The sequence below is a fragment of the Balearica regulorum genome, chromosome 7, assembly GCF_011004875.1.
Source record: "Balearica regulorum gibbericeps isolate bBalReg1 chromosome 7, bBalReg1.pri, whole genome shotgun sequence".
NCBI classification, from domain to species: Eukaryota; Metazoa; Chordata; class Aves; order Gruiformes; family Gruidae; genus Balearica; species Balearica regulorum.
The window spans coordinates 18,001,536-18,029,070 of record NC_046190.1 but is presented as its reverse complement, the minus strand read 5'-3'; the positions used below and the strand labels follow the sequence as shown (position 1 = coordinate 18,029,070).

The following is a 27,535-nucleotide window of genomic DNA, read 5'->3' as shown; positions in this document are numbered from 1 at the left end:
AGGCTTTCCTCCTGCTGCCGCAGAGCCCTTTCCCGAGCGGGCAGGAGACGTGGAGGCACAGGTACAGGCAAAACCGAAACGCGGGGCGGCAGGCTGAAAAACAGCAAAAAAATAATAAGCAATGAGCCCACGCGAGATCCCCGCAATGCGAGGACGCCCAGAGAGCTGCAGGGTGGCCGCTGACCGGCACAGTACGGGAGGGAAAAGCCCGATTACAACATGCCGGGGACATTGCTGGCAGTAGGGAGGTTTGGAGTTTCTCTTGCCAGTAACTGGATGGCCAGCGTGGCAGGTGGTGCAGAGTTTAGTTTTATTTCACAGACAAGTCCATCAAAAATTAAATACCAGGTTTTGCTGCCTTTTTTTTTTCTTAAACACTGAACAAATATGTACAAAATATGAACAACATGAGGTATAAAACTGCAAGACTTTTAAAGAAAACTACTATGTACAGAAGCAGATAGGCACTATCTTCCCAAGGCTGTGTGCCTTACTTATCCTCCACAGCTGATGCCAGTTTTTCTCCTGCAGCAGGACCCTATCACTCCCCACGTTTTCTTCTCAAATACAAAATCTGTAAAAAAAAACAGTGCTAGAGATTTTCAAGGAGAAAAATATGTAATTTTTTTCCCCTGCAAATGGAACCATCCAGATTGCGAAGCAAAGTCCTCAAAAATCAGAGAAGGCACATTTCATCTCATGCAAGAGGAAAAATGAATCTGTCCAAAGACTACCTAATGAGCAGAGGTATGTCTCAGTAGAGAGCACCACGGCAGGTAAAAGGGTATGAGCATAAGGCACTTGTCGGGACAGTCAAATCCCTCCCTATTTCACAGAACATGTTTCTCTGCTTGAAAAGGGTGTTTAAATTAATCTATTTAAACTACATTTGTTTACACATACAAAGGGTTTAGTCCTGCAATCCATACTCACTTCCACGCTAGCTAGAAAGGAGTTTTGCCTGATCACCAACAGCAGCTGATTCAGACCCCCCATGAGTAAGGACAGTGTGCAGTATTCTATTCCAGTTAGAACATTGATTAATGTACAAATATATCTTACAAATAATTAAATACAAACCATGTTCCTTTAACCAAATACGAGATCTGCCAAAAATGGACTGTTACCAGAAAATACACCTTTCTTTCTTTCTCTGCTTATTATAAAATGAGTCTATTTGGTGTTGGGTTTTTTTTTTTCTTTCAGTAGAACGGTGAAAGTTCTCTCCTGTAGCATTCTTCCAAACCAGCCCCCGGTAAAGTGCAAGCCGAGTTAGGGTCCACTCTCCACATGGGGCTATTAGTGGGTAGGATTGTAATAGCCTTTATCGCCTTCAATGTCCACTTCTTGATCAGAGTCGTCAGAGACATCTGACTCCAGGTCCTCCTGTGAGGCTGGTGAGGGGGTGTACTGCGAGCCGTCCAGGGAGACCTCCTTACTCTTCTGCTCAGGGGTCGGGCAGCTCTCTGGCCTTTGGTCACTGTGACTGTCAGCACCTTCCACTTCTTTTTTGGTAGCCTGGGGGTTCTCCTGCAATGAAAGAAGGCTGCTTTATATGGAAATATGGGCCACGGAATCAGGAGGCCTGGGAATTCCAGCTGCACTGGGTGGGAAAACCACCTTGGGTTTCTTGCAGGAAAAGGCAGGTGTCCCGCTACATCTCCGGGCCTTCTGCCTATAAACCTGCCTGAGTGGGACAGGGCCGGGCAAGGGCTCAGCCGCACGCAGGGGCTCGGCTCTGATCCTGCTCCGTGACAGCCACAGGAGCTGCTGCCGTGAATAAGGCTCCTTGGCGATGGTTATCACAGCCACTTCAAAAGAGTCAGGAGCTGCCAGAGCCCAGGAACCTCTGAACTTTTGTCTTTAGCAAAGCAAATGTTTATTATGAGTCTACAAACACTGACACACAGCTTCCTCCTGCCCTGATCTTTCTTTAATTACACCCAACGGCAAAAGGAGGGAGGCTGAATCCATCAGTGGCCCGAAAGCAAACGGGAAAAAATTACTAATTAAGCTAAAACTCAACATTGAAACACTCACCATTAAAAACAAGCCAAAACAAAACAAAACCCCATTTCCGAAGGCAGGAGTAGCCCTGCGTCGGCAGCCACCTGCAGAGCCCAGTCCCCTAAGGGAGCATGAAAAGATACTCTGAAGAGAAAGCACGCAGAGACACGTACCCGTGATATAACCATGCGGGCTCAGAGAAATGGATGTGACTGAATGAAAAGGAGGAAATGACATAAAATGGCCGAGATTCCAAGCGAGCTCTCCGGACACTGCGGCGTGGCTCAGGCCCCACCGAGGAGCCACCACTGGGGACCCATCCCGCCTCTTGCCGGAGTGAAAGGGTTTTATTCAAAAATTAACTGAAGCATGGGTTAAACCCAGGGGAAGGTCACAGAACAAATATATCTCTAACATAGCACTGTGATTAGTTTTCTTACTATTTTTATATTAAAGGCTGATTTATCAGTAAAACTCAGCTGTCCATGTCACAATTATTGAAACCAGACTCGGGCCACAATGCAGGGATTTTTCACAAATCTTTGAGCCAAGGTGCCTCAATCTGGCTGAGCTAGACAGGATTGGGCTCTCTGGGCCATAAAAAAAGATTTATCTATTTGAGCACAATTTCTAAGGGAAGGGAAACCACTTCAACCTCTCAGCCTCATACACTGTAACTATTTGTAAACGAAAAGTAAAAGCTACTCAATTTTTCATGTGTCTCCTCAAAACAAACAACGCATTTGTACCTGCCTTTCCCAGCATTTGCAGAATAAATCGACTTCTGTTTATTAAGAGAGGGCGATTTAAAAGACCAGTAAATATTCTTCTCCAAAACAACTGCCTAAGTAATTTACTGACAATTACTTATCTTCTCCACGTTAATTGGCTAAACAACATATGGGTTTACAAAACAATTAGCGTGGAGTTTTAATAGGCGGTGTGTGAAAGCCAGGCATAATTGATATAGGAACTACATTAGGAGCTTTTAACGTTAGTGCTGCCTGAATGAGCCCTCATGGATTCCAGCATGACTATTTGTCTTTTTAATCAAGGTGAAGAGGTTAAACAGCCTTTCAGATGACTTCTGCATACAACCTGGAATAGACGAGCACGGTGTAAGATAAGACAATTAAAATACTTATTTCTATAGAAACGGAAACATCCCCGTACCTGCTTTAGACGCCTCCATTTGGCTCTGCGATTCTGAAACCACGTTTTGACCTAAGCAACGACAACGAGAGAAGGTACAGGGTAGTCTCGGAGCCGGTAAGCGCCAGGAGCCTTACCCGAGCCACAAACAGAAAGCAAGAGCCAGCACCCCCCCCCCCCCGCCACCTGCCCCCCCCCGAGAGCCGCCGGGTCGCCGGGAGCGCTGCGCCGACAGCAGCCGCACAGCAGGGGCCGGAGCGGGCCCGGGGCCACCGGCCCCGGGGCTGCCCGGGGATGGAGTGCGGTACCCCGGGGCGTGGGCACGGCCTCACCTGCCTCTCGCTGAGCTGCAGCATCTTGGCCAGGCGCTTCCTCTCCGGCGGGGAGAGGTATTTCTGCGTCTCGAACTTCTTCTCCAGCTCGATGGTCTGGTCGTTGGAGAAGCGGACCTGCCCCCCTTTCCTCTTGTGCAACGGCCGCTGGATGAAGGGGCTCCACAGCAGCGGCTTCCCTTCAAAGAGAGGCACAGCGCCCAGGGTCACCGGCCGGACGCGGACACGCGTGCCCGGGAAGCCCCGGACCTTGCCCGAGCCCGGGCCTGGAGGCGCGCCGGGTCCAGAGCCCGCTAATTTCCTTCGCCTGATTTTATTTCCCCCGGTTCCTACTCTGATCTTTCGCCTCCTCTGATTTTTCACCTCCGCCGAACAGAGACCAGTTAAAGCCACTCTACGGGCTTTGGCAACATTTCCGTCAATGTGTTTCCTGTTGGTCTATCTCGCAGAGAAAAGAGAGAAAAAAAAAAAGACCTTTGCTTCCTTCTGCTCTTTCACTGCGATGCCCCAGAGAAACGGTCTCCCTTTCTTTGCACCAGTGCCCGCGGCGGGGACATCGCTGGGCTGGGCGGGGGGATGCGCCAACGAGGGCACGGGGCCCCCCACCCGCTTCGGGCAAGAAGCGCCCCAAGCCCCCCATCTCCGGCTGGGGGGTTTGCCCGCCCGTGGCCGCGGGGTGTCCCCCGGGCTCAGCCCCGGGCTCAGGGCAGCGGTGCGGGGCGAAGCGGCGCAGGCAGTGACACGTCGGGGAGCCAGCCCCGCTGCGGAGCGGCAGCTGCGTCCCGGGGCCAGAGGCTCTGGCTAGTGCCACTGAGTCACTCTGTTTGTCTTTCTGTCTTGCTGCCTGCACCCTTTGAAATTTGCTGCATTGTTTTTCAAGATTTTGCTTGCGTCAGGCTTTAGTAATTCTGGTGCAAAACAGACTCAAAAAATAGGAAGCAACTGGTTATTTTAGCTGTCATAAAGTCACATCCCACACAGAGGAAATGAACAATATCAGAAAAACGGATCCCGGCTATCAGAAGTCGAGTGTTTCCTGAATTTGTCTGTATTGAGGATGTCGATAAAGTAATCAGCAATGTGCACGACTCCCGGGGAAGAGCCTGCTTCAGGCGGCCAGGAAAACACTTAACAGCTTCTGAAACCAGATTTACTCCTATCGAGAGCTCAAGGTTTCCTGTATGAACGGAAAGGGTCAGCCTCTTTCACTGCACAAATGTGGTGAGTCAGGTCCAATTTTGCAATCACTAAGAACAAGTGCTGCAGCCCGGGCGCGGGGCTCAGCCCCCGCAGAGGGGACGCTTCCCCCCGCCACGGGCGAGAAGGGGCCGCCGGAGCTCCGGCCCGACCCAGCCCGACCCGACCCGACGCGCCGGGGAGCCGCGGGGGCCCCAGCGAGCGGAGCCGGCCTCCCGACTGTTTTTCAAGTCATCCGCAGGAAAAGGCTGAGATCTGCCATGCGATCTCCCAGCACAATTAAAACTCCCCACCAAAACCACACGCGACATTACTAAGGACACTCCGAGAGTCACTTGGTTGAAGGAAAACAAATCTGAGTCACCGCGGCCGCGCACTGTGGTCTCGCTGCCAGCGCTGGAGCGCGGCGCGTCTTTAATTTACTGTAAATCAGAAGGGGGCCGGAGGGAGACAGGGGGAGCGCGAAGAGGCGGCGGGGCAGTCGGGCAGATTTCAGTCACTTCCCATACTCCCCCCCAGCCCCCGACGGCGGGACGGGACATGGACAGGATGGGAGCGGCGCGGCGGCAGGCGGGGGGGGGGGGGGGGCATGGCTTACCCAGGGGGTCCTGCCGGATCAGGGCGTGCGCGTAGTCGCCGACGGCGCGGGAAAGGAGTAGACGGGCCCGGCGTAGGCGCCGGTGCCGTAGGTGGCGGCGAGGTGGTGGGAGAAGGCCGGGTGGATGGGGGTCGGCTCGTAGATGGGGGTCCGGTACGGGGACACCAGGCTGGTGAAGGAGGAGTTGGGCGACGGCAGCGTCGGCGGCGGCGGGGCGGGCAGGGAGTGGGGGGTCGGGGCGGCGGCGGGGCCGCGGCCCAGGATGTCCTCGATGTAGAAGGGCGTGGGGTGCGCGGGCTGGAGCAGCGGCGTGGGCGCGTACAGCGGGACGCCGACGCCCAGGGCCGCCGCCGGCGCCGCGCCCGGCGGCTGGTACTGCATGGCGCGGCCGCCGCCCGCGCACCCCCCCGCGCCCCAGGCCGCCCCTGCGGAAAGCCGGCCCCGACCGCGGCAGCTGGGTGCTGGCACCGCTGCCGCGGTTTCTCTGGGCTCGGGTTACCCTTCGATAGGTTTCTATTGGCGCGGGGCGGAGCCCGCGTGGTCTCTGTCCCCTTCCTGCCACGGCTCCGTCTAGCCAATGAGCCCGGCCAGGGAAGGGGGAAACCACCCCCCGCCGGCATACGCTCCCCCCGCCTCCCCGAGCAAACTCCCCGCGGCGCCAATCAACTGCCGCAGCCCGGGGAAGACCAGGCAGCGGGGCACGATCCGCAGCCCGACCGGGCCCCGACGACACCGCGCCGGGGCGGGGGGGTTGCTGAGGGTACGGAGCGGGCGGTCAGACGGCCACCGGGAAGGGGGCCCGGCGCTGCCCTCACCGGCTCCCGCTTCTCTACTCGCGCACGGCACAGCGTCCCCACGGGGGAGAGCGCTGAACCCCCCGCAGCGTAGCCCGGCCCCAGGCTGAAGGAGGAGGCGGAGAAGGGGGTGCTGCTTCCCGCTCCCGGTGTCCGCCGTGTTTCGGGGGGTCTTTGGAAAGGCCCCCGCAGGCGCTCCGCCTGGCTGCGCGGACCGGGAAAGAGGCGGCGGAGCGCGGCCGCGGAGCGGGTTCGGCGCGTGGGCGGAGGGCGGCGGGGCCGCGTAGGTTCCTGCCCCGTCCCCCAGGACAGGGCCGAGAGCTCGGCGGGGCGCGGAGCAGTGCGGCCCGATCTGCTGCTCCGTGTTTCACCGGGCACCGACGGCCGGCACTGGTCGGTAAACAGGGGGGGGGGGCGGCGGGGGTGTCACGGGGGCGGACGTCCCCAGCCTGGTGGTGCGCGGCGCTGGGGACCCGCTCCCCGACAGCCCCGCGGGGAAGGCGGCGCGGCGGCCCGAGCAGCGCCACCTGGGCACCATCGATTTAATTTTTAAAAACCCGCCGGGTGTTTCCTCCTGCCCCGCCGCCCCCGGGGAGGGACATGCGCTCCGTCCCGGCAGTGCCGGCTCCTGCTCCCGGCCCCGCGGCGGGGCTGCCCCTCGCCGAACCCCGTTCCCGGACGGACCGGGGGGTGGGCAGCGACCCCGCTCTCCCCCGCGCAGGACACCCCCCCCCAGGGGACTCGCCCCGACGGCAGCGGGTGGTGCCGCCTTTTTCCCCCCTCCGTGGGAGCGGAGGCGGCAGGTGCCCCGTGCATGTCCGAGGACCCGGCCAGGTCGCCCCGTCTCCCTCACACGCCCCCGAGCTGACAGCGAGCACGAAAAGCTGTTAAGGAATAGCAGGGTGCTGGTTTAACTTACTTTTTTTTTTTTTTAAAAAAAAAAAAGGTCTCCAGTTCAAACCCACGAAGATCTTAATAACTAAGGCTCAGAGCAAGACGAAAGGGTGTTGGTGAAATGGAAATATATATATATTTAATAATATAGGGAGGTTGGGAATTTTTTTCTTTACATTGTTAACAAACGCCAAAATTCACCTTTAAAGCGTGGTCTTGTGTCTTGTAAATATCAGGTACACGTAAAGCGAGCTGACAGTTTTGATTATTTTTTCTCTATGTGCTCAGTCTCCCAGGCATTGCTCTTTCCAAGGGGTTTAGCTAATGTTTTCATCTGGAAGTGTTGGATTTGCAGCTTGATTTACTTAATAAATGTACAGTAAACCGATGACCCGTTGCCCTCTGGAATAACGACGTGCATGATACGAGGCAACAGTACGGAGGGCCCCCACTACATTTTACAAGCTGTCATTCAAAATCCTGAGAACAAGTTTAACCGAAAAGAAAAAAAACATGTTTTGCTGCATTATTGGAAAACAAATAAATAGAGGAAGAGATTATTCTTTTTTTGACTTTTATACAAGCAATAGGCCTTGTTAAAAGGAAGTTTTAATGGCACAGTTATTACATTCCACTACCACTGCATAATCCCTAACAAGAAAAATGAAGCACTTAATTTTGCAGTTCTACAGCACCGCCCCTTTCAAATTCAATTGTTAGACCTTAGCCTTCCTCCTTCCACGGGTTGGAGACTATTAAATCCACATTCGTGAAATGTCACATTTATTGAACTACATAATTTTTTAATATCACTAGTGCAGGTTTAATAGTTGATTTTATTGTTTTTATGGCCATTCGGGGCTCTAAAACCCGGATTTTTTCAATGTTGTCCTTATAATTTTTTTCACACAGTCAGAACTAATAAAATAGAACAGTTGTGACTTTTTAATGCAAGGGGTCTCGCAGTTTCAATATTTTCACTCTGCTGGATACTAAAACCAATAAAAATACATGAGATTTTAATTATTTTCTGGATTAAATAAAACCTTTTCCCTTTCTTTTGGAACATACATTTTGTTTGTAGTTTCTGTTGTGAGGGAGATAATGCAGCTTTCGGATAAAAAACCATTATTACCAATATTGCTTGTGATAAATACAGTTTTGACTGGATTTTACACTCCAACGGGCATTTAAGTAAGGTGCTGTAGACACCACAAGATCAATGCAACCAAGACAGTGCTTTAATATTTCCATTATTTCTTCTCCAGGTTCCCCCTGGAAAGTCCTCCAATTTATCTGAAAAACCTCGGGGGAGAGAGAAAATACACTCCTTTCCCGATTTAAAACCCCTTTCTTATTAATTTTCTTGGAATGCTCTTGAAAACACCCCCAAGTTTTCTTGCTAATCTGGGGTTTTCTGGAGGGCGGCGGGGCGGGATGTGTGCATCCCCACACCGGCACAAGCTCAGCCCGAAGGGATCGGCTGGAGAACTCATTATTTGTGTAATACTTCGGGGCCCTGTCCTCCCCTTCACTTTCTGTGAAATCCCCCGCCTTCGAGGGGTTCTGAGCTAAAGGGGAAAATAGTAATAAAGATCAGGCACCCCACTTGTTCCAGGGCGGTCCCGCTGGTCGGCCCCGACGGCGGTGCCTGAGGGGACCCCCGGCTCCCCCGCCGCCGCCCGGGACGCCTCCCGACGGGGCGGGCAGGAAAAGCAGCTCAGGCTGGGGGAGTTCGGTGCAAACATGCTGCTTCGTGCATCCCCAACCCGGGGGCTGGCCGGGGACGGGGTCAGACAGGCTCCTCGGGGGAAGCAGCGGTGGCCACTGGCCGCTGCCGTCCACCCTCCAAATGCCACCCCCCCACACCCCACCCCGAGTGATGCTGCCAAGACGGCCTCGCAGGACGATGCCCCCGGGCCATACTAACCCTGCCACAGCCACGCTCATCGGCTACTTTGAGGCCGGTTTCCCTCCCCTTCCAGCCTCCCGTCCCGCGTGGACCCCGGAGCAGCTTTCCCCCAAGGACGACGCCCCACAGGTGCCTCGGGTAGCAAGGGGGAAGCCCTTACCGGAGGAAGCGGGGCAAGCCCACCGGGCTCCGGTGGGGCTCTGGAGCCTCCCGCCGGCCGCCTCTGCCTCCTCCCTCCCCGGTGCTGCGGGGAGCCGGCATCCCCACGGCGGCGGTGTCGGGGGCCCGCTCCGCGGCCCGGCTGCGGGTGGCCGAGTCTCACTCACCCCCCAGCCCCGGGGCGGGGGAGTAGTGGCCGCTTTAATTTAGCGTTTATGTGTCACCGGTGTTCGTGAGCGGGTTTTACAGGGCGGCGCTAACGTGAAACACCTGGACGGCGGCACCGCGGGCGCGCACGGCGGGGGCGGGGGGGGCGGTGAGCGGCGGTCGGCTGCGCCGGTCTGTCGTCAGGAAAATGCGTTAAAATAAAATTAAAAAAATCATCAAACAAACAAAACCCCCCAAATGTCGGAAAATCAGGAAATGAATGCTTCCAAAACCGGTGACAAATGCCAGGTGGTATTTTCACCGCATCCCCGGTTACCTGCGATAAACGCCCCACAGAAGATTTCTGATTCCTGAGGTGGTTATTCCGGACAATACATAAAACAGTCCGCAGCTTATAAGTGAAATGAATCTCGAAGCACAGAAATCTTTCTTTGCCTCGTAGGTTCTGTTACCACAAACACTTTTTTTTTTTTTTTTTTTTTTTGCATGGTACCTGCCCAGTTTCTGCTCTCAAAAATGGGAGTTTCACCCATGATAGCACCCTCTGTGACACTGCAGACTTCAGGAGAGTTACACCAGAGATGAATCATTCCTAGCTGCAATAACTGCATTTGGCTGTACAGAATTAGTGAGCAATCCAGCGAAGTCCATCTTTTAACAGCCAGAGCAGGCTACCAGCAGCGTCATCCCCTAATGCTACAGGGCACTTTCCGAGAGGATCCAGACCACAGCCATTCCACCCCTTCCCATTACTGAAAATATTTCAAGACTCTTCCAAGAGAGGTGAGGCCGCAGCCTTGAACATCTTCCAAGGAGGAAATAGGAGGGAGTTCACCTCTCTGATTTTCCTAGCGCAGTGGAAGCCAAACTGCTCCAGACAGAGGCACTGCGCATTGCAGGGTGATGTCAGTCGGTGCTGCTTCTTCCAGATAACTCATCTGTTTAGATATTTGCTTCTCACATCTTCCTCCTCCTCACCGTCATGATTTGATTTACTAATGAGTTACAACTGTAATAAACATTAAGGCAGGTCAAGTCTTAAAGGCTGATGATTAGATGTAGCAGAACAAGACAAATCTTGGTCTAAAAGGGGTGGACAACATATGAACTATTAATCTAGGGCAGAGCTGGCAGAATCTTATCATTTTCCATCCTACATCCCTATATTCATCTGATTATGATTTTGCCAAATTTAAATCATCCAGGTGGAAAAAAAATCTGTTCTGAGGGAATCTGCCTCATGCTGAGTATGTTTAAGGTTTCAGCAAAACTGGTTCAGCTGTTTCTGAGCATTGGGTTAGAGGAAAGCAGATTTTTTTTCACTGGCATTTAGATGTCCTTGCCTTGTACTGAAAGCCTGCAGTGCCCCACCACAAGGGAAACTTCAGGAGATGAAAGCGTCCAGCAAAAAGTCAGCCAGGGGTTGCCTCTTTGGTTCTTCAATTGCTCTTCCATCCAGGGCTGTGGTTTACAGTCAGGCAAAATAAAGATCTCAACCTCAGCAGAGACATGAACACCTCGGGAATGTTTATGCCACCTAAATCATCTCTGATGATTTGAAGAGCTCGTGTCCTTTTCCCATATGCTGTCACCAGCTCTGAGAAGGGAAAAAAAAAAAAAAAAAGTGCTATGGAAAAGCTTTAATGGTGCTTTTGAGTCTTGTCAAGGATTTCCAAACCAACACATGCCAGACCCTCAGGGGAGCACACTGTTAAGGTGCCTCCATTTCCTCTAGCCCCTAATATTGTTAATATCTCTTCTGGGACACCTTGACTTGCAAAGTGGGATATGCAACGTTTATGGCTCTGTGGTAAAAGGAAGGGAACACATGGCCCCGTATTATAAACACTTAATACCACTTTCTTTCTGGGCTGGACTGTCCTGGTGATTACCATGATACCAGCTTCTCTGAACCAGAGTTTAAATCTAATTCAGATGAAATGTGACAAAATTCACCAGTTTTCTTCTGAATTTCAAAGAAGCATCTTATTAAACTACGTAGGCTTTAATGTTTTTTGGAATGCACTTTCCTAACCCTTCCTTGGCCTGAAGAGTTTCTTATCTGACCATTATGAGAATGTGGTGAACAATGCTATGAAAAACAAAGCAATATATTGTTCCTTACAGGCTCATATTTCCTATATATCTGCCACCACAAACCATGAGCTATTTTGGATCCTGCCTATAAGTGCAACTGAAAGCTGCTTGGTTAATTATATTTATTTCAAGTGATGGCAACTGTAACATGTTAAAACTTCTCTATATTCTTATGTGTTGGCTACACACATAAAGATTACACCCAAATACACATATAATTCCCAGGGGCTAGATTGTCTCTCACGTCTTTCACAATCATTTACGTAAGTGCAAACTGAATATAAAATGCTGCTAACACAGACTGCTGGCTACTATACACCCACTCTGTGTTGATATAAATGACTATAACAAGATACCAGACAATGGAGTATCTGCCTAAACTACAGTGATGTCAAAACATCTTTTTTTTACAGAGTAATCAGAATACAAAATATTGTACGTTTCAAAGAGGACTTGTGCAGCAAGATTTTTCACTGTAACAGTTCCAATGGGTCCAAAGTACACACAGCTAAATTTGATGTCAGTAGGAATTAGGTATGAATAGGGAGTGTTAGTTGTTTTTGTTAATGTTTTCCAGAGCTTACACATTCACTCTACATTTTTTAGCAAACTTTATCATTTTGGCATCATAAAATCAATCCCTAGGTAGGTTTGTTTTATCTGGAGCTGATACACACATGCAGTTGCTGTTAATAGTCAAATATAGAAGCTTACAATAACAATCTAGCTAACTATTAATGGCTGTTTAACAGTGAAGTTAGAAGGATGGATCTGAAATCTGTCCTCATCTGAAAAATAGATTGCTAGACTCTCAGGTGCAGAAACTCTTCAAAGGCTTCATTTCCATGGTTAGGAGCCAAAATACGTGGGTATATAATAATTGGCACTAAAAGGCTAGGGGAGGAATTGCTTTAGAGACAAATTCAGAACTTGTGTAATGGGTTTGGAGTCCATTGAAGCTGATGATTTTCATAGGCAAATCATGTATTCTTTTGTAACGGAATGACAGAATATGCCTTGATGGTTGCACATGGAAATATCTCATAAAGTACAATATTAAATGGCAGAAATAAAGAATCATTTTTCCCTAAGGCAGATACCTCCCCCTCCTGCTCCTGCCCCTGAGCTGAGGTCCCCCTGTAATGGAAACTGCGTAGCCCAGAATTGACTGACAAAACACAGCAGCATCAGTCGCAGACGGTACCCAGCCTTGAGCGTCTGAGTCCAGAGGACCTTATTGTGACAATCACACCGTTAGTTCATACCAGAGGTGGCAGGAGAGTTACTGCTAAGTCTGATGACCCTACAGAGTTTCCTGATAGTGGTAAAATCTCAGTGTCCCAGAGTACTAGTGGCTCTTTCAGCTACACAGAGGATATTTGGCATCCACCAGTGAGGACTTCTGCTTTGTGACGGGGACTCTGGAGGATGCCGTATCCTCTGGAAGTGCAGCTAAGCTGGCCTTTGCACGGTTTGCCCCACTCCAGGTGCAGAATCAGGAAGGACTGACTTCTGAATTGTCCAGCTCTGCCGACAGCTCTGGTTTGGCCCCTGATATTGCTATCATGGAGCGGAAAGGAAACCCATATAATTTGGGACATAAAGCAAAACCAGGATACTTTTCCCAGTCAAGATGGAGGGTAAGAGCTTCCATTCAGTGGGTGGGATATAGGAGCAACTGACATTCAACCTGGAAAGTTATTTTTACTGTCCTGAAAGCATGCATCATTTAATAAACAGAGCCTTGCTTCAGCTCTGTATTCACTGTTGGCTGTCTAAAATGATGTGAGCTCAAGCTGGCTCAGAGGAAGGTGTAGGTGAGCATCCTGAGCGGGTCTTTGCCAGGTCTGGTTTCATTCACCCTCTCCAGCAATAATCACCTGTCAGGCAAGTGACTGTTCAAGTCCCTTCAGAGTCTGGAAATAAGGGGAATGCTTTTGCAAAGCTGCAGGCTTTCCCATGCTCTCTGAGTTTATTTCATAGCCTTTTGGGTTTTTTTTATTTTTCTTCCCTGGAGTCTGGTTGGGAAATTTGTCTTGGTTGAGCTATCGTGTTTCTACGCTTTGCTTCTCTGTGTTTGCAGTCCTGGTCATGGAAATCTGTTGAAATGCTTGTGCAGCTGAGAGTACGGCTCTCCTGGTAGGCATGAAGTCAGGCCAATAGCAAGGTGCTTTATACCAAATATAATTACTACTGGATGGAAATTGGGATAACAATATATGCTGAGATGGCAATATCCACACCACCACTTGTCCTCATTATAATACTTTTGGTAAAAGCAAAACAAAAAATAAATCATGTTTGACATGAAAATAAATATGCCGATATAAAATCTGTATATATATCTGTAAAATCTGTATTCAAAACATTACAGTTCTTTCCCAATACTTTGAGGACTGGGTTTGACTGACTTTTCAGAACAGCTGCTCTTTCTCAATTCTTCCTTAGTTTGACCATTTCATAATCTTACTTCATCCCAGTACTGGGGCCTGAAATTGTACATGCAGTCATAGGAGTTTTAGTGTTGCAGAATCTAAACCATAGCCCAGATGTTTCCTTGAAGTCAAACTGTGACATCAGAGCCAAACCTGATACAGATGCTAATCCAAATCTTGATCTCTAACCATACTTTGTTTATTTGAAAATGCTTGCTTTAAAACATTATAGCAAAATTACTCTAAAAATATGTAAATAGGTGTCTGACTAGTATCCTCAGCAGCCAGGCAGGTGATACATAGCTGCTGAGAAGAGGCATCTGGACTTCAACCCAGAGCTTAGTGCTGCATCCTCATAGATGCTTGTACACTGTTCAGCTCAGCTGCTGAATTAGCAGAGTAATTCAGAGGCAGATCCACAGTCAACACTTCTGCACCTACATCTGCTGCAGCAGGCACATGCAGGAAATGCCTGGAGAAGGAGTACCACACTGGGGCTCCCCTTCCCCAGCACAGTCAGCAAATCTCCACCCTTCAAAAGCATGTCTGCTTCCAGGGACCCCAAGGCAGCAACAGGCAGTGCAGTTTGCAGGGGTCATTCATACACTGAGCAATGAGAAATGTTATACATATGGGTCACGTGCCAAGCCACGTGGTTTTACACATATCAAGGTACAGCCAAAAATATAATCGGCATGTGAACAAAAACGGGATTTTTAAAATCTGTTCAGACTCACTGGATACGTAGAACATCTGGGGAGGAGATACAGAGAGCAGACTGCTCAGCAGGACAGAGACTTCAGAGATACTGTAGATTGCGGGAGAGACCCACTAATTACGGAATCATAATAGACCAAAATGATTCCTCGTATACTATTACCAACATGTACTAGAAATTAACTGGACAAACATCTTCCTTTTAGAAGAACAGATTCTACACTGCTCTCTGTGTAGTTGTGTGTTTTAAAGGTGTGTAATTTGACTTTAGGAAAAATATACAATTTCAGTAATTTTCTTAAAAAAGTAATGCAAATTAAAATTTCAGGATTAATTAACATGATATAACCAATTTAAACTGAAGGTAGATGTAGCTAATATTAACTCTTCAAAGAATATCTGACAGCCTGGGAGGAACTGGGTGAACCCTGCCTGACTTTTGCCATTTTATTACTTTCTAGGAGATTTGTTCTTGAAGAAAGGAGGTCTTCTACGTTCCAGATGCACTGAAAATCTGACCATAAGTAAAGGCAGGTTTAGTTGGACCATGATTACAAAGTCAAGTCAGAACAGTCTACCTTTAAAGATAAATAAGCAACTTAATTTTAGGATGTGCCTGAACGAAGCCCTCACTGCATCACTTCATTTCTGTGGCTTCCCCAGCTGCTTTTCTATTGGTTTTGTCTCTTTCAAATCATGTTACATTTCACCCCAGGACTGAATCTATTGGGACACATGACCTTGCTCTTTATGTAGCCTTCATAGCACCCATCTGACACCTGTAAAATATTAAACTGCAAGAATGTATGTTAAAGCCAGTTAGCCAGGGTAAGTGTGCTCTATAGATAAATGGGTTTGTTTGGGAGACCACCACAGCCTGTCAAAGCCTCTGTCTGTATCACTGAAGAGTAAATTCCTGAAGAGTCAGGATGCTCTAGATAACCATAAAATCACAGCAAGTGGCAGAAGTAAGTCATGTTGGTCAGGTCTGCCACACAGTGCACACTCCTCAAAACCCTGCTGCAGTTACATCTGCTGCAACCCCATGCTCTTTCATTTTCTGCCTGTTGCATTTTCTACGGTGGTCTTCATATTTAGTTTACATATGGGCCTTGGACACACCGGTCTCCCTGTCTGTGGGTTTCACGACATGAATAGCTTTTTAGGAGTACATAGAGACTTACGGATAAAGCCCAAACAGGATTAGTCTGTCCATATCTGCCTACCTCCTAACTGAGACCCAAGGATGTGGTTTCTCCAGAGAATGCCTGAACCAAGGTCAAGGTCTCGCTAGCATTGCCACAGACAGAACCATGAATGGGACATGAACAATGCTTCTGTCTGCTTTTGGAACATGCAGAGCAACATCTCCAATGGCACCACTGGGCCTTTCTGCTGGGCCATGAGTAGGTGGCTCAAGCCCCTCATTATGGGGCAGGCGATGGCACTGACGACTGTGCCCACACTTCTCTCCACTGGGTGAGAGCATCATAACCTGTCTGCTCCTGGCAAACATTACGTGCTGAAATGCCCAGGTCAAATCCAGACATGGGGCAAGGCTGGGGATGATGAGGTATTGTTATTACATTTTCTTTCTGCTAAGCTTGTCATTCCTTATGCTGCTTTTGTCCCACACTAACCTAGTTCCTCTCATTCCTGCAGGTTTACACTTAAAACATTAGTTAACAGTTATTACGTAATCTTACTCCCTAAGTGTTGGTTAGCAAACTCTATGCTGTCAGCTCTCTGTACTTTTTCTCATCAGCCAGTTCTTCCAAGCATATAGCTACAGTTGGCTTTTCTTCTCTGAACTTCCTCCAGCTTGTCTTCCTGGTAACGAGGTGCGGAGAACTGCGCTCACCTTTTCCAGATGCTATCGCACGTCAGTTCCAAGAAGAGAGGCTCGCTCACTCTTTCCCTGTGATGCATCTCCATGAGAGCCCCAAATCGTATTGACATTTTTAACCGTTGCATCACCTAGCAAATTCAAATGCAAATTCAGAGGCCCTCCTTGCCCGGTGCAGCAGTCAGCGCATCTTTCCTGCCTTAAGAGAACAGGAAGACAGTGGACCTCACTTTTCTGACAAACACTGCCTTTTTTGTAGGGACCGCAGATTGTTTTCTGACTCTTCGCACTAATCAGGTAAATTGGCTTATTTATGACAGGGAGAGGAACGATAGGAAGTACTAACTAACCCCGTACTGGTGGTCAGAGTAAAGCAAAAACAAAGCCAGTTTCCAGTTCTCTGCGCTGAGACTGATTTTCCATTGTCGTTCCACATTATTTTCCCATTTAAGTCTGCCCATGCAATTCTGTTGTGCATCCTGTAATTCTGTTTTAGTAGGTTTAAAACAAACAAAAGGAAGTACTTTTTCACACAGCGCATAATTAAATTGTGGAACTTGTTGCCATGGGAAGCGCTGGATGCCAAAAGTACAAATGGGTTCAGAAAAGGAGAAGACAAATTAATGGAGGATAGGTACATTGATGAGTATTAAACATAGTAGCTTGCTCACAGCGTTTGGCTCGGGAAGCCCTTACACTGCTGTTTGATGAAGGCAGGAAAGGATTTCTCTATCTGTGCTTGTTTCTCACACAACTCCCCTCAGTAGCCTCTTCTGGTCACTGGCAGGAAGGAGACACTGGAGTTAATGGTCTTAGTACAGCAGCTCTAATGTTCCTCTCTTAAAGACACACACATGTCAATAGAAGCCTGTAAGTTTAAAAAATTAATCTTTAAGCTGAAAATTGACTCTGACACTTCTGAATTCCTCTTTGGACATTTTTATCAGATCTGATCCAGCTGACTTTAATACATGAAGTTTACAGAAAAGTGTGCGACTGAAATGGGATATTTTAAGGCTTCAGGATGGCTACGTTTGTTGGCCCAAAGATTTGATTTTGCAAATATTAAGGGTTGGATCAACTTCATAGGGGACCGATGTCATGAGGAAACCTGTTATCTGTGCTGTGAAAGTTGTATCTGCTCTTGGAGCTTTCTTTTCTCCCTGGACACATGCTTCCACCGGTCAACATGGTGCCATCTCTTCTTGTTGACTTTGCTCCGTAACTGCTGGTTTATCAGTCTCTCCTCAGACTTCTCAATTTGTCTTGACTGACAAGCAAAATGAGCAGAGCCGTACACACACACACAGAGTCAGAAAGAAGAGGATGGCAGGCTGATGAGGAAAGAGAGGATGGCAGGCTGACAAGGCGGGGAGCGAGCCATGGTCCCATGGCCGCCACTCTCTCTTGGGCAGGGAGCCTCAACCCACAGGTTGCACCAGTTGCTCCAGTCCGGGAGGGAGGGAAAACTGGCTCATAATTCTGATAGCATCACAAGTGGCTTTCATTTCTTGTTCTGTGTGTTTGGCTGTAAAACATGTAGTCTGATTTCATCTGTATTGCTTTGTCATTGAGGTTTTTTTCTGCATCATTCAGAATGACAGAATCTCATTTTGGTCACAGCTCTGTTTCCCCACTTCTCCTGCGTTAGCTCAGACCGTGTGCTAACTGCCTTAGTTACTGCAGACAAATTCACTCAGGAAATGTAATGAACAGAATCAAGTGATTTACTTCTATTGTGGAGAAAGCTGTGTATGTTTACCTACATTATGTTAAAATGCATGTGGTTAAAAGCCAGAAAACAGTCTGTTTGTTGGCTAAGGGCCTGCCTCACCAGGAAGGAAATGGCAATACAAGAGGATTGAATTCAGAGGCTTCATTTTCTTTTTGTCACCAGAAGCCCCAAAGTACAGGATGTTTCCTTGGATTTTGAAGAATTTTTCAGATCCTTTGATAGCAGGAGGGAGAAGGTCAGACTGCACGTTCTGACTGAGTTAGCCATCTGCTACTCTAGTTCCATCATGCAGTACTTTAGCATCTCAATGTTATTAACTCAAAATTCCTAAATGTTGCTATAGTTCCTTGTCTTGTGTGATGGTAGACTCTAGGGAAGGAAAACTGACATTCAAGTCAAGTGTTAGGAGCAGGACTGGCTCTATTTTTTTGTCTGAGTGCTACTGGGATGGAGAACCTGAACTCCCAGCGAGGGATGCAGCAGTGACTACAGTAGCACTGTGCTCCCAGACGGGAGGGAGAAGACCGTGGTCCAGTGACTCTGGGCTGGAAATCGGGGACCTGGACACCTACCTTTGCCATGGCATGCTACTGCTGGAGCTCAGGTCACCACATCCATGCCTGTCTGTGCCTGTTCATTTGCTCCCTGACTAGTCTTTTAGACTAAATTCTTCTACAGGTATGGTCCACATAATGCCCTCTTCAGTGTATGGTGAGGAGCTCTTGGAATAGCCATAATTTAAATATTAATTATTACACAAAAGCAGTGATCCAAATGTTCAAGCCATAGTCTTGAACTGAGCTATCAAAGGCTACTTTATTAGCCCTGTTTCACCAACAAGTTAAGACACCCCCATGAAAAACTATGATCAAACTTTTTTGTCAATTAGTTATTCACATACTAGTCCTTGTTTTTTCCAGTGCCAATTATTCCTGTCTCTGCAGACTAGGATGCTCTACTCATGATGCAGAATATTCCCTAGAAATAACAGGTTAAAATAAACAGCCGACCCAAGCCCAAAGGCAAAGAGCCAGTCCTGGACACCAGGCAAGATAATCAGGGAATAACTAACACAGATAATCAGCAAATCATTCAAATGAATTGATTTGGCTCTGGCTGGCGTCCCCGTTTCTGCCTGAGAGCTTCAGTGAAATCCAAATAAGTGGCAGTTATCTTACTGTCTCTTCCTGTTATCTGCCTCTAATGACAGCAGGGGAGAGAGGGGGAAATCATGTCTTTGAACAGGATCACGGCCTTTCATTTAAAGTAAATACTACATCAAAATGGAAACTGCCTGAAGAATGAGTCTGCCTTGGCTTAGTCCTGAGCAGATTAAGTAATGTATTAAAACCAGACAATATCAGATTCTTGCAATGGCTTCAGCACCTACACTACAAATGCACACACAGAGAATCAGAAAGTGCTATTTATAATGACCTCAAGGTGGCTAACAGTACAGCGTGAGGTAGCTGTGAAGAGTCAAAATTCAGCCAAGGCATCTGTATTTTATGTTTCAATAAATGTCTTTAACATGAAAAAAATACAATAGGAAAATTCAAAGCGAGTGATGCTTATCCCAGATTAATCTACGCACTTGTAGCATGCAAGTTAATACCTCCTTAGGTTCCCAGGTAGTTGATGGAGAGAAACAAGCAGGGCACCTAGCAATGAATCCAGTCCAGTCCTCTGAGGTTTCCATCTCTCTCCTCTGACTTTGGAAAGAGCAGGGCATGACAGGTTGTCAATTCCATCCATTTAGGTGCCTGAACAAACACAGGTAGGGTGAGTCCAGGCCATGTTTTGCTTTGGGAGGAAAACCTGGGGCCAAGAGGTAGCTTGAGCATAAGATTAAATTCTCCACTGAAGCTTCACCTAGACTTCTGAGCTCCATCAATATCAACCATGGCTGCTGAAGAGGTGGTGAGGGCTGAAACTCCCCATCTTCTGCCACACCGAGCTCCAGCTAGGTTTGAGATGGGCCCTCAGCACACAAAATGCAAGTGAAAATAATAGGAGCTCCATGAATACAATAAGATCCAAACTGTGGTGGTGTAGGAAGAGACACGTGGTCTGTGCTTTGACAGCAGCTTTTGTTGGCAGGGCAGGTAGGCAGCAGTGGCAGTCAGCCCTCAAAGCATAGCAGCATGAATTGCCAGCACCCATGTAGTAGCACCCTTCTCACTTTCACTCAGAGTGGATACTCACTTCTGACTGCATTTCTGTGGTTGTTCACACAGCAGGAATGCCACAGAGATAAGGAATTTCTCTGCTAATACTTGGATCCTGGTGATGTAAGATCCATACTTACCCTTGGAGCAAGCAGCAAAGAGCTCTAGGGTCAGATCATCAGGAGCGTCCACACGAGAACAAGAAAGCATCAAAAATATAACTCTTCCGTTAGAGAAAGCTGCACCCCTGTGTTGGGTTTGCGTGGCAAGGTTTTGGTAGCAGGGGGAGCTACAGGGGTGGCTTCTATGAGAAGCTGCTAGAAGCCCCTGTGTCTGATAGAGCCAATGCCAGCCGGCTCCAAGACAGACCCGCCGCTGGCCAAGGCCAAGTCAATCAGCGCCTCTGTGATAACATATTTAAGACGGAGAAAAACAGTTAGAGGGAGCTTTTGCAGCCGGAGAGAGGAGTGAGAAGATGTAAGAAACCCTGCAGACACCAAGGTCAGTAAAGAAGGAGGGGGAGGAGGTGCTCCAGGCACCGGAGCAGAGATCCCCCTGCAGCCCATGGTGAAGACCATGGTGAAGCAGGCTGTCCCCCTGCAGCCCATGGAGGAAGGATGAGGGGGTGTAGCGATTCCACCTGCAGCCCATGGAGGACCCCACGCCGGAGCAGGTGGAGGCACCTGAAGGAGGCTGTGTCCTGTGGGAAGCCCACGCTGGAGCAAGCTCCTGGCAGGACCTGTGGACCCATGGAGAGAGGAGCCCACGCCAGAGCAGGTTTGCTGACAGGACTTGTGACCCCATGGGGGACCCCACGCTGGAGCAGTTTGCTCCTGAAGGTCTGCACCCCATGGGAGAGACCCATGCTGCGGCAGTTCGTGAAGGACTGTAGCCTGTGGGAGAGACTCCATGCTGGAGCAGGGGAATGATGAGAGGAGTCCTCCCCCTGAGGATGAAGAAGCGGCAGAAACAACGCGTGATGAACTGACCGTAACCCCCACTCCCTGTCCCCCTGTGCCGCTGAGGGGGGCGGAGGTTGAAGCCGGGAGTGAAGTTGAGCCCGGGAAGATGGGAGGGGTGGGGGAAGGTGTTTTAAGAGTTAATTTTATTTCTCATTCCTCTACTCTGTTTTGCCTAGTAATAAATTAGATGAATTCCCTCTCTAAGTTCGGTCTGTTTTGCTCGTGATGATAATTAGTGAATGATCTCTCCCTGTCCTTATCTCGACCCATAAGCTTTTCATTGTGCTTTTTCTCCCCTGTCTAATGAAGGAGGGGAGTGATAGAGCGGCTCTGGTGGGCACCTGGCCCTCAGCCAAGGTCAACCCACCACAACCCCTAACACCACCATAAGGAAACCAGGCATCAATTTAAGTTACATAGAATTTCAGTGCTTTTTGCTCTGGGCACCAAGCTGATTTGCCATGTTATAAACTGATTATAACAGACACACCGGGTTGGCATCTATGTTGCAGCCCAGCAACCAGAAGCCTGACATTTCTGGTAAACTGTACTTCTCATGATGTGCTGCTCACTTCCTCTGTACTCTGCCATCCAGCTGACTCTTCTTTCAATAAGCTGCAAGCCATGAAAGAACTAATCACAATTAGCTCTAATAATACAAAGATCCTACAGCCAAGTGTATTTCATTAAAAAACACCTAATTTATCAAATATTCAATCTTACATCACAGTTTAAAACAGTTTTCCTAAAGCACTCCTTGAGCAATGAAGCTGGTGAAAGGACTGGAGCACAAGTCTGATGAGGAGCAGCTGAGGGAACTGGGATGGTTTAGCCTGGAGAAAAGGAGGCTGAGGGGAGACCTTATCGCTCTCTACAACTACCTGAAGGGAGGGAGGTTGTAGCCAGGTGGGTGTTGGTCTCTTCTCCCAAGTAACAAGTAATAGGACAAGAGGAAATGGCCTCAGATTGCGCCAGGGGAGGTTTAGATTGGATATTGGGAAAAATTTCTTCACCAAAAGGGTTGTCAGGCATTAGAACAGGCTGCCCAGGGAAGCAGTCGAGTCACCATCCCTGGAAGGATTTAAAAGACACATAGAGGTGGTGCTTAGGTACATGGTTTAGTGGTGGACTTGGCAGCGTTAGGTTTACAGTTGGACTTCATGATCTGAAAGGTCTTTTCCAATCAAAACAATTCTATATTTTATACCATTTTATACTACGATTCTATACTTTTATACTTTCAGTACTGGTCCAAAACATCAAAGCAGCGATGACAAGTTACAAGCTCATAACATTGTGGCAAATTAGAACTAGAAACCAAAGATAAATATTACAGTACAAATATACTATGAGCTTTCTGATGATTTCTTTTTTTTTTACTGGATAGTTCCCATGTTGTCAAAGCTCAGGAATGTACTGTCACCAGGTTTGAAGATATTACGTTAGGTGCTTTTCCAAGGTCTCTAACATTTGCTGTATTCCTTCACTTTTTCAAAAGATTGTACCCAGATGGATGGATTGTATTACTGGATGGAGAGATACAATTCATAAAAACAGTGCAATTAAAAAAAATTAAAAAATTCTAAGTAGTCTCATTTTTACCAGGTCTGAATTAACTTCCTTAACAATTACTCTTTTTAATACTTAAAACCCCCTAAAAAGTCAGATTTTATTGTAGATACAACATTTTTTTCAACATGTCATTCTGAATCTGAGAAATGACAAAACTCCATTGTGTAATACATTTGTACTAAGTGCTTTGTTTTGTTTTACTTCTATAACTTTAAACATGTTTTGATCATTTTATTGGAAAGAAAATAAACTGGAAGTGAGGCTTCAACCCTGTTTTTCACAGCAGTAGGTATAAACTCCAGAAAATAAAACGTAGGCTAAAAATGTTCAGGGACTATTAAATGTAATGGAAAGAAAGCACCTACCGCTTAGCTGAATTTTCGTTGCTAAAGCAGTTTTATGTTTGCTATTCACAGGTACTAACATTTATGATAGTAACCTTTATAAAGTCAATTTAATTATCTTTATCTTATTACAAATAATAAATTTAGATGTCCTACAATGAAAAATCAATTGTCAACATAAGCTATGGTTAACATCTAATAAAACAGCCCTCTGTAAATCCATGATTAATAAGATTGGCTTCTGTATTAACTAACAGACATCATAAAATTTCCTTCCTTGCATTAATCTGTATATTCAAGGTTCATCCTGCTTCACTGAGTTTCCTAAAATAAACTGTTAGAGTGAATGAACAAAATTTTGGCGTCTATCATTATTATAACCATTTGAATATATATCTATAGCTGAATGGTTTTGAAATTAATGTCATATTTTAATTAAGTAATAGAAGATAGTGGCTATAACAAATGATAAGTGATTAATTTCTTTGTTTCCTTTAGCTTCTGAACATAATGATAATGCTGCTTATGCTTTGGTTTGAGCTTTATGGGAAGCTAATTGAAATGTGAAAAATCAATTTCCCAAAACAGTGTTTACATATGACAGGGCTTACTCAAGCTCTTCTGTGTTTTAAAAAAAAATAAAAAATAAAAAATTTGCTCCCTCAGAAACACGTTTACAAGTTTCTGCTTCCACAGTGGGAGTAGTGGTGCTCAGATTCAGCATGAAGTCATGTTCCAGCAGAGAGGGGATATCTGTGCCATCCTTTGGAAGTTTAAAAGGTTCCTCTTCCTCTGGTACACACTATGCCTAAGGACACTGGCATGACACAGCGGCCACCACAGTCAGTGCTACCTTCAACAGACATTGGATCTAACCTTTGAACTGCAGAACAATAACATCATACCTATCCTGAAAGATCTCAAAGACATTTTACAAAGTGGGGGAAGTAGGTATGCTTGAAGTAGCTGTGAAAGAACATACAGAATTAGGGATGAAAACAACTTCCCAGGCTTGCCTAGACAAACCTTTCCAAATCTCATGAAATCTGGGGGCCATAAAGACCAAACAGGGCCTTAGATTATTTTTGAAGCATCATTACCACCTCAGTATGTACTTTGGAAAACAGAGAATCTGATCCTTCACCCTATTACTTTAGTATAAATGAAGTGACTGCAGCAGAACCAATACTTGTGCAGTGGGGAAACCGCTCCTCTGAGAAGCAATACTCATTATTACTCGGATGGCTGAGGAGGAAGAGAAGTATCTCACCATGAATTTGATGTGTTTTGCTTAATATTTGTCATAAAGTTTTCACTTTGCAAAACTTCTGTGTTAATTAGGGAAAAAAGATATTTTTAAAAAATTAACTTCTGCCAATGAAAATATAATTCTTTATCAGATAAAAAAACTTCACAGAGTAGCTCTGGACATTGTCAGAATAAAGTTACAGTCAAAACTACGTAAGTTAAACAACTGTAGATTATTCCATCTGGAAAGATCTGAAAGTCTAATGTACTTATGTCATATTTATTTCATTCCTACATTTTGGTCATTTTTAATAAAGAAAATGCGCTAGTGAATTTCAAAGCTTTAGTCATTGTGTCTCATTCTTTGAATTACAATGTTTAGGTTATGAATAAATCAAGAGTCACAAAAAGCATTTTAAGTATAACTAAGGAAGTCAAGGGAACATTTGTATAGGTTTAATATTTTCGAGGAAAAGGAATCAATCCAGTTAATCTCCATTATTTTACAAAATCTAACTTTGTGCCACCTGAAAGCTGACAATCTTCTCAAAGTTTTAGTAATCTGGAAATATGGAACAATTTTTAGACTTCATGTAAGAATTACAGCTTGTTTCTAGCTTCTTCCCTGACCAGAGACCACTGGACCAAGCACTTGCTCCTTTTTATCTGTCTGAAGAGCACTTGTGTAGCTATAAAGTGCCCTCCTTTTGGTAACTAGACCCTTTACTAGGAAACCAGAGATGATTTTTGAAGTATTCTGAACACAGGGATTTAAACATTCACTTTGCCGCACTGTATTCATACTTTTAACATTTTCAAGGTTGAGCATAGCAATGCTGCTGTAGATTGAGTTTGTGTTCAACCTACAAGAATGACCTACTTTGCTAGGTGGTCTACATCTCACCTATAATACTATGTCACATAAAGCCTACTAATGCAAAGTCTAGCGTGATTTATTGTTATTTAACTTTATAAAGTAACTGTGTGGGTGGGTGTGCAGTTTATAGAGCATTGCCCTCTACCTTAAAAAGTAGTTTATAACAGGGAAAGAAAAAATAGTTAAATGGTTGTAAACACTTATTTTAAAAAAATATATATTTACCAAGTATGTATTTTAAATTTTATTTCTTTTTTCCTGTTTTTAATGCCCTGGAACATTAGAACTCTTTCTTTTTTCCCTTCAATCTTTTTGATGGAAAAGGAATGTTAAACTTTAATTTTATTTTTCCAGTTCCTTCTAGCTTTATTTTTTCTTTTATCACCCCAAAGCATTACAGGCCTCCTCTTGTTTCCTCTACCTATTTAACAGCTGATTGCAGTGGTGACTGACACCTAAGAGAAAAAAAAAGGCAGAGTCTAGCAACTATGCACCTTCTCCCCACTGCTCTCTAGCCCCACATAATTGCTTCTGATATCCAAAATAAAACCAGCCATCAATAGCTGCTGGCCAGCTTAGTCTTCTTTCCTCTCTTCAAATAAATATTGCACCCCCCAACAACTCTGATGTAGCAAGTGCCACAGCTCCCCAGTTTCTAGGAGGGGGAAGTAGGAAGTTTCCTTTCCTCCATCTCCTCCTAAATGTTCATTTTTCACTTGAAAAGCAAGCTAGGGGCTCTGATTATCCGTGTTCCCTGTAGCCAACTTTCTCCTTTTACATATATTTAAACTCATATTTTTCCTCATTTCATTTCCCTACATCACATTCATCCTACCTGGGTTTTTCATTAAATCAAGAGCTGTCCCACTTGGCCACTAATCCAGAATCTGAAAAAAACCTCATCATGTTAATTAGAACACAGCCATATACTACAGCCCCAGTCACCACAACTCTCCCTCACACTCAGCTGGACTAATTCAGTCATGGTAGGCCCTTGCTATTTATTCTGTGGAAATGGCTTCCAACTCTTATAAAGAATGCCTTACAAAAGGACAAATTCAAACTACCATGTAAACTAGCCTGGATCATGCCATTTCTTCCCTCTAGATTAGACCTGTGAATCCAGTAACTACATCCAAGAAACGACTCTTGCTTTATTTTTCTTACTCTCCTGTTCTCCTTCTATCATACATCATACAATATACCAAAACAAATAGGCGTTGCTTTCTACTTTGGGCACTGCCCACGTGGTGGGGAACCCAGAGGGCAGATCACAACTAGAATTTAGTTACTGAGAGTGTCTATCAGCCCTGCAGCAAAGCTCAGGACATAGGTTGGATCATCTTTTTCTCAAGTGCAGCTCTTCATAAAACCACTCCTCACCAAAGCTTGACTATAGAATTATCCTCATGGAAGCATAAACTCAATGCTAGTTTTTGAAACCTGTTCTTTTAACAGACATTTGACAAAAAGCTTGGCAAAATGCTTATTTCTAAGTCCTGGTTAGCAGCCAGTACTTGAGCTTTGGACTAACACTTTAGTGTTAGAGCCATCTAGTGGGAAAAGAAACATGGACAGAGAAGCTGAGACAGGTTCTGCATCCGGATTTTTCATCCTATTCAGCTTTCTGGTGTGACCTCCAGACACTAGGGCAGAAGAAACAATGATTTGCCATGCCAGTATAGCAAACTAAAGAAAACATGACTCTGAAGGGTATTTTAGAAAAAGGGAAAGCATGCAAGCAGTCTGTGAAATTCATACAGCTGTTAAGGGTCCCAGTTATCAGGAAATCAGCCTGTGCCTGGACCAGTGGCTGAGGTAAAAGAGATAGTTTCAAAGAAGATAAAACCAGGAAGCACAGATTTTGGAATGATTTATAAGGATATGACCCTCCTTGGGTACTGGCTGTTCCAGATTGTTTGTTCACACTTATCCTGTGAACTCCATAGGGAAAGTGAAGCAGTAGGATGAAAGTCTTACACGAGTCTCTCCCATTTGGCTTAGGCCATTCCAATAGAGCTGTAGGATCAACACTTCTGGTTGAATTCTAGTTAGCGAATGATTTCTTGAACAGCCTGGGAAGATCATGCTAATATCCAGTCAGCGTTAACAAGTGCAAGAAAATGGATCCTAGGCCCTGGAGAGTTCTTAAGTCCATTAAGTTTCTGGTGCCAGAATCTGGCAATATGCCAAACACTCTCTGAAGGAGACAGTATTGCAGCTTCCAGTGTTTCAAGTTCCTTACAACAGAAAGATTTGGTATATAAGCTAGGAACCAAGATAACATAACACCTCCCATAATATTTAAAAATAAATAAATA

At 46.4% G+C, this 27,535-nt stretch overlaps 1 protein-coding gene across 1 annotated transcript; it reads right to left on the bottom strand.

Annotated features, from left to right (window-relative positions):
* Positions 1–288: 288 nt before the first annotated feature.
* On the bottom strand, positions 289–5,794 carry HHEX (hematopoietically expressed homeobox). Its single transcript, XM_075758231.1, is given in 5 exon segments — positions 289–1,530; positions 3,181–3,231; positions 3,492–3,670; positions 5,287–5,334; positions 5,337–5,794. Coding segments are annotated over 5 exon segments (840 nt in total). The 5' UTR covers positions 5,668–5,794; the 3' UTR covers positions 289–1,299.
* Positions 5,795–27,535: the final 21,741 nt, after the last annotated feature.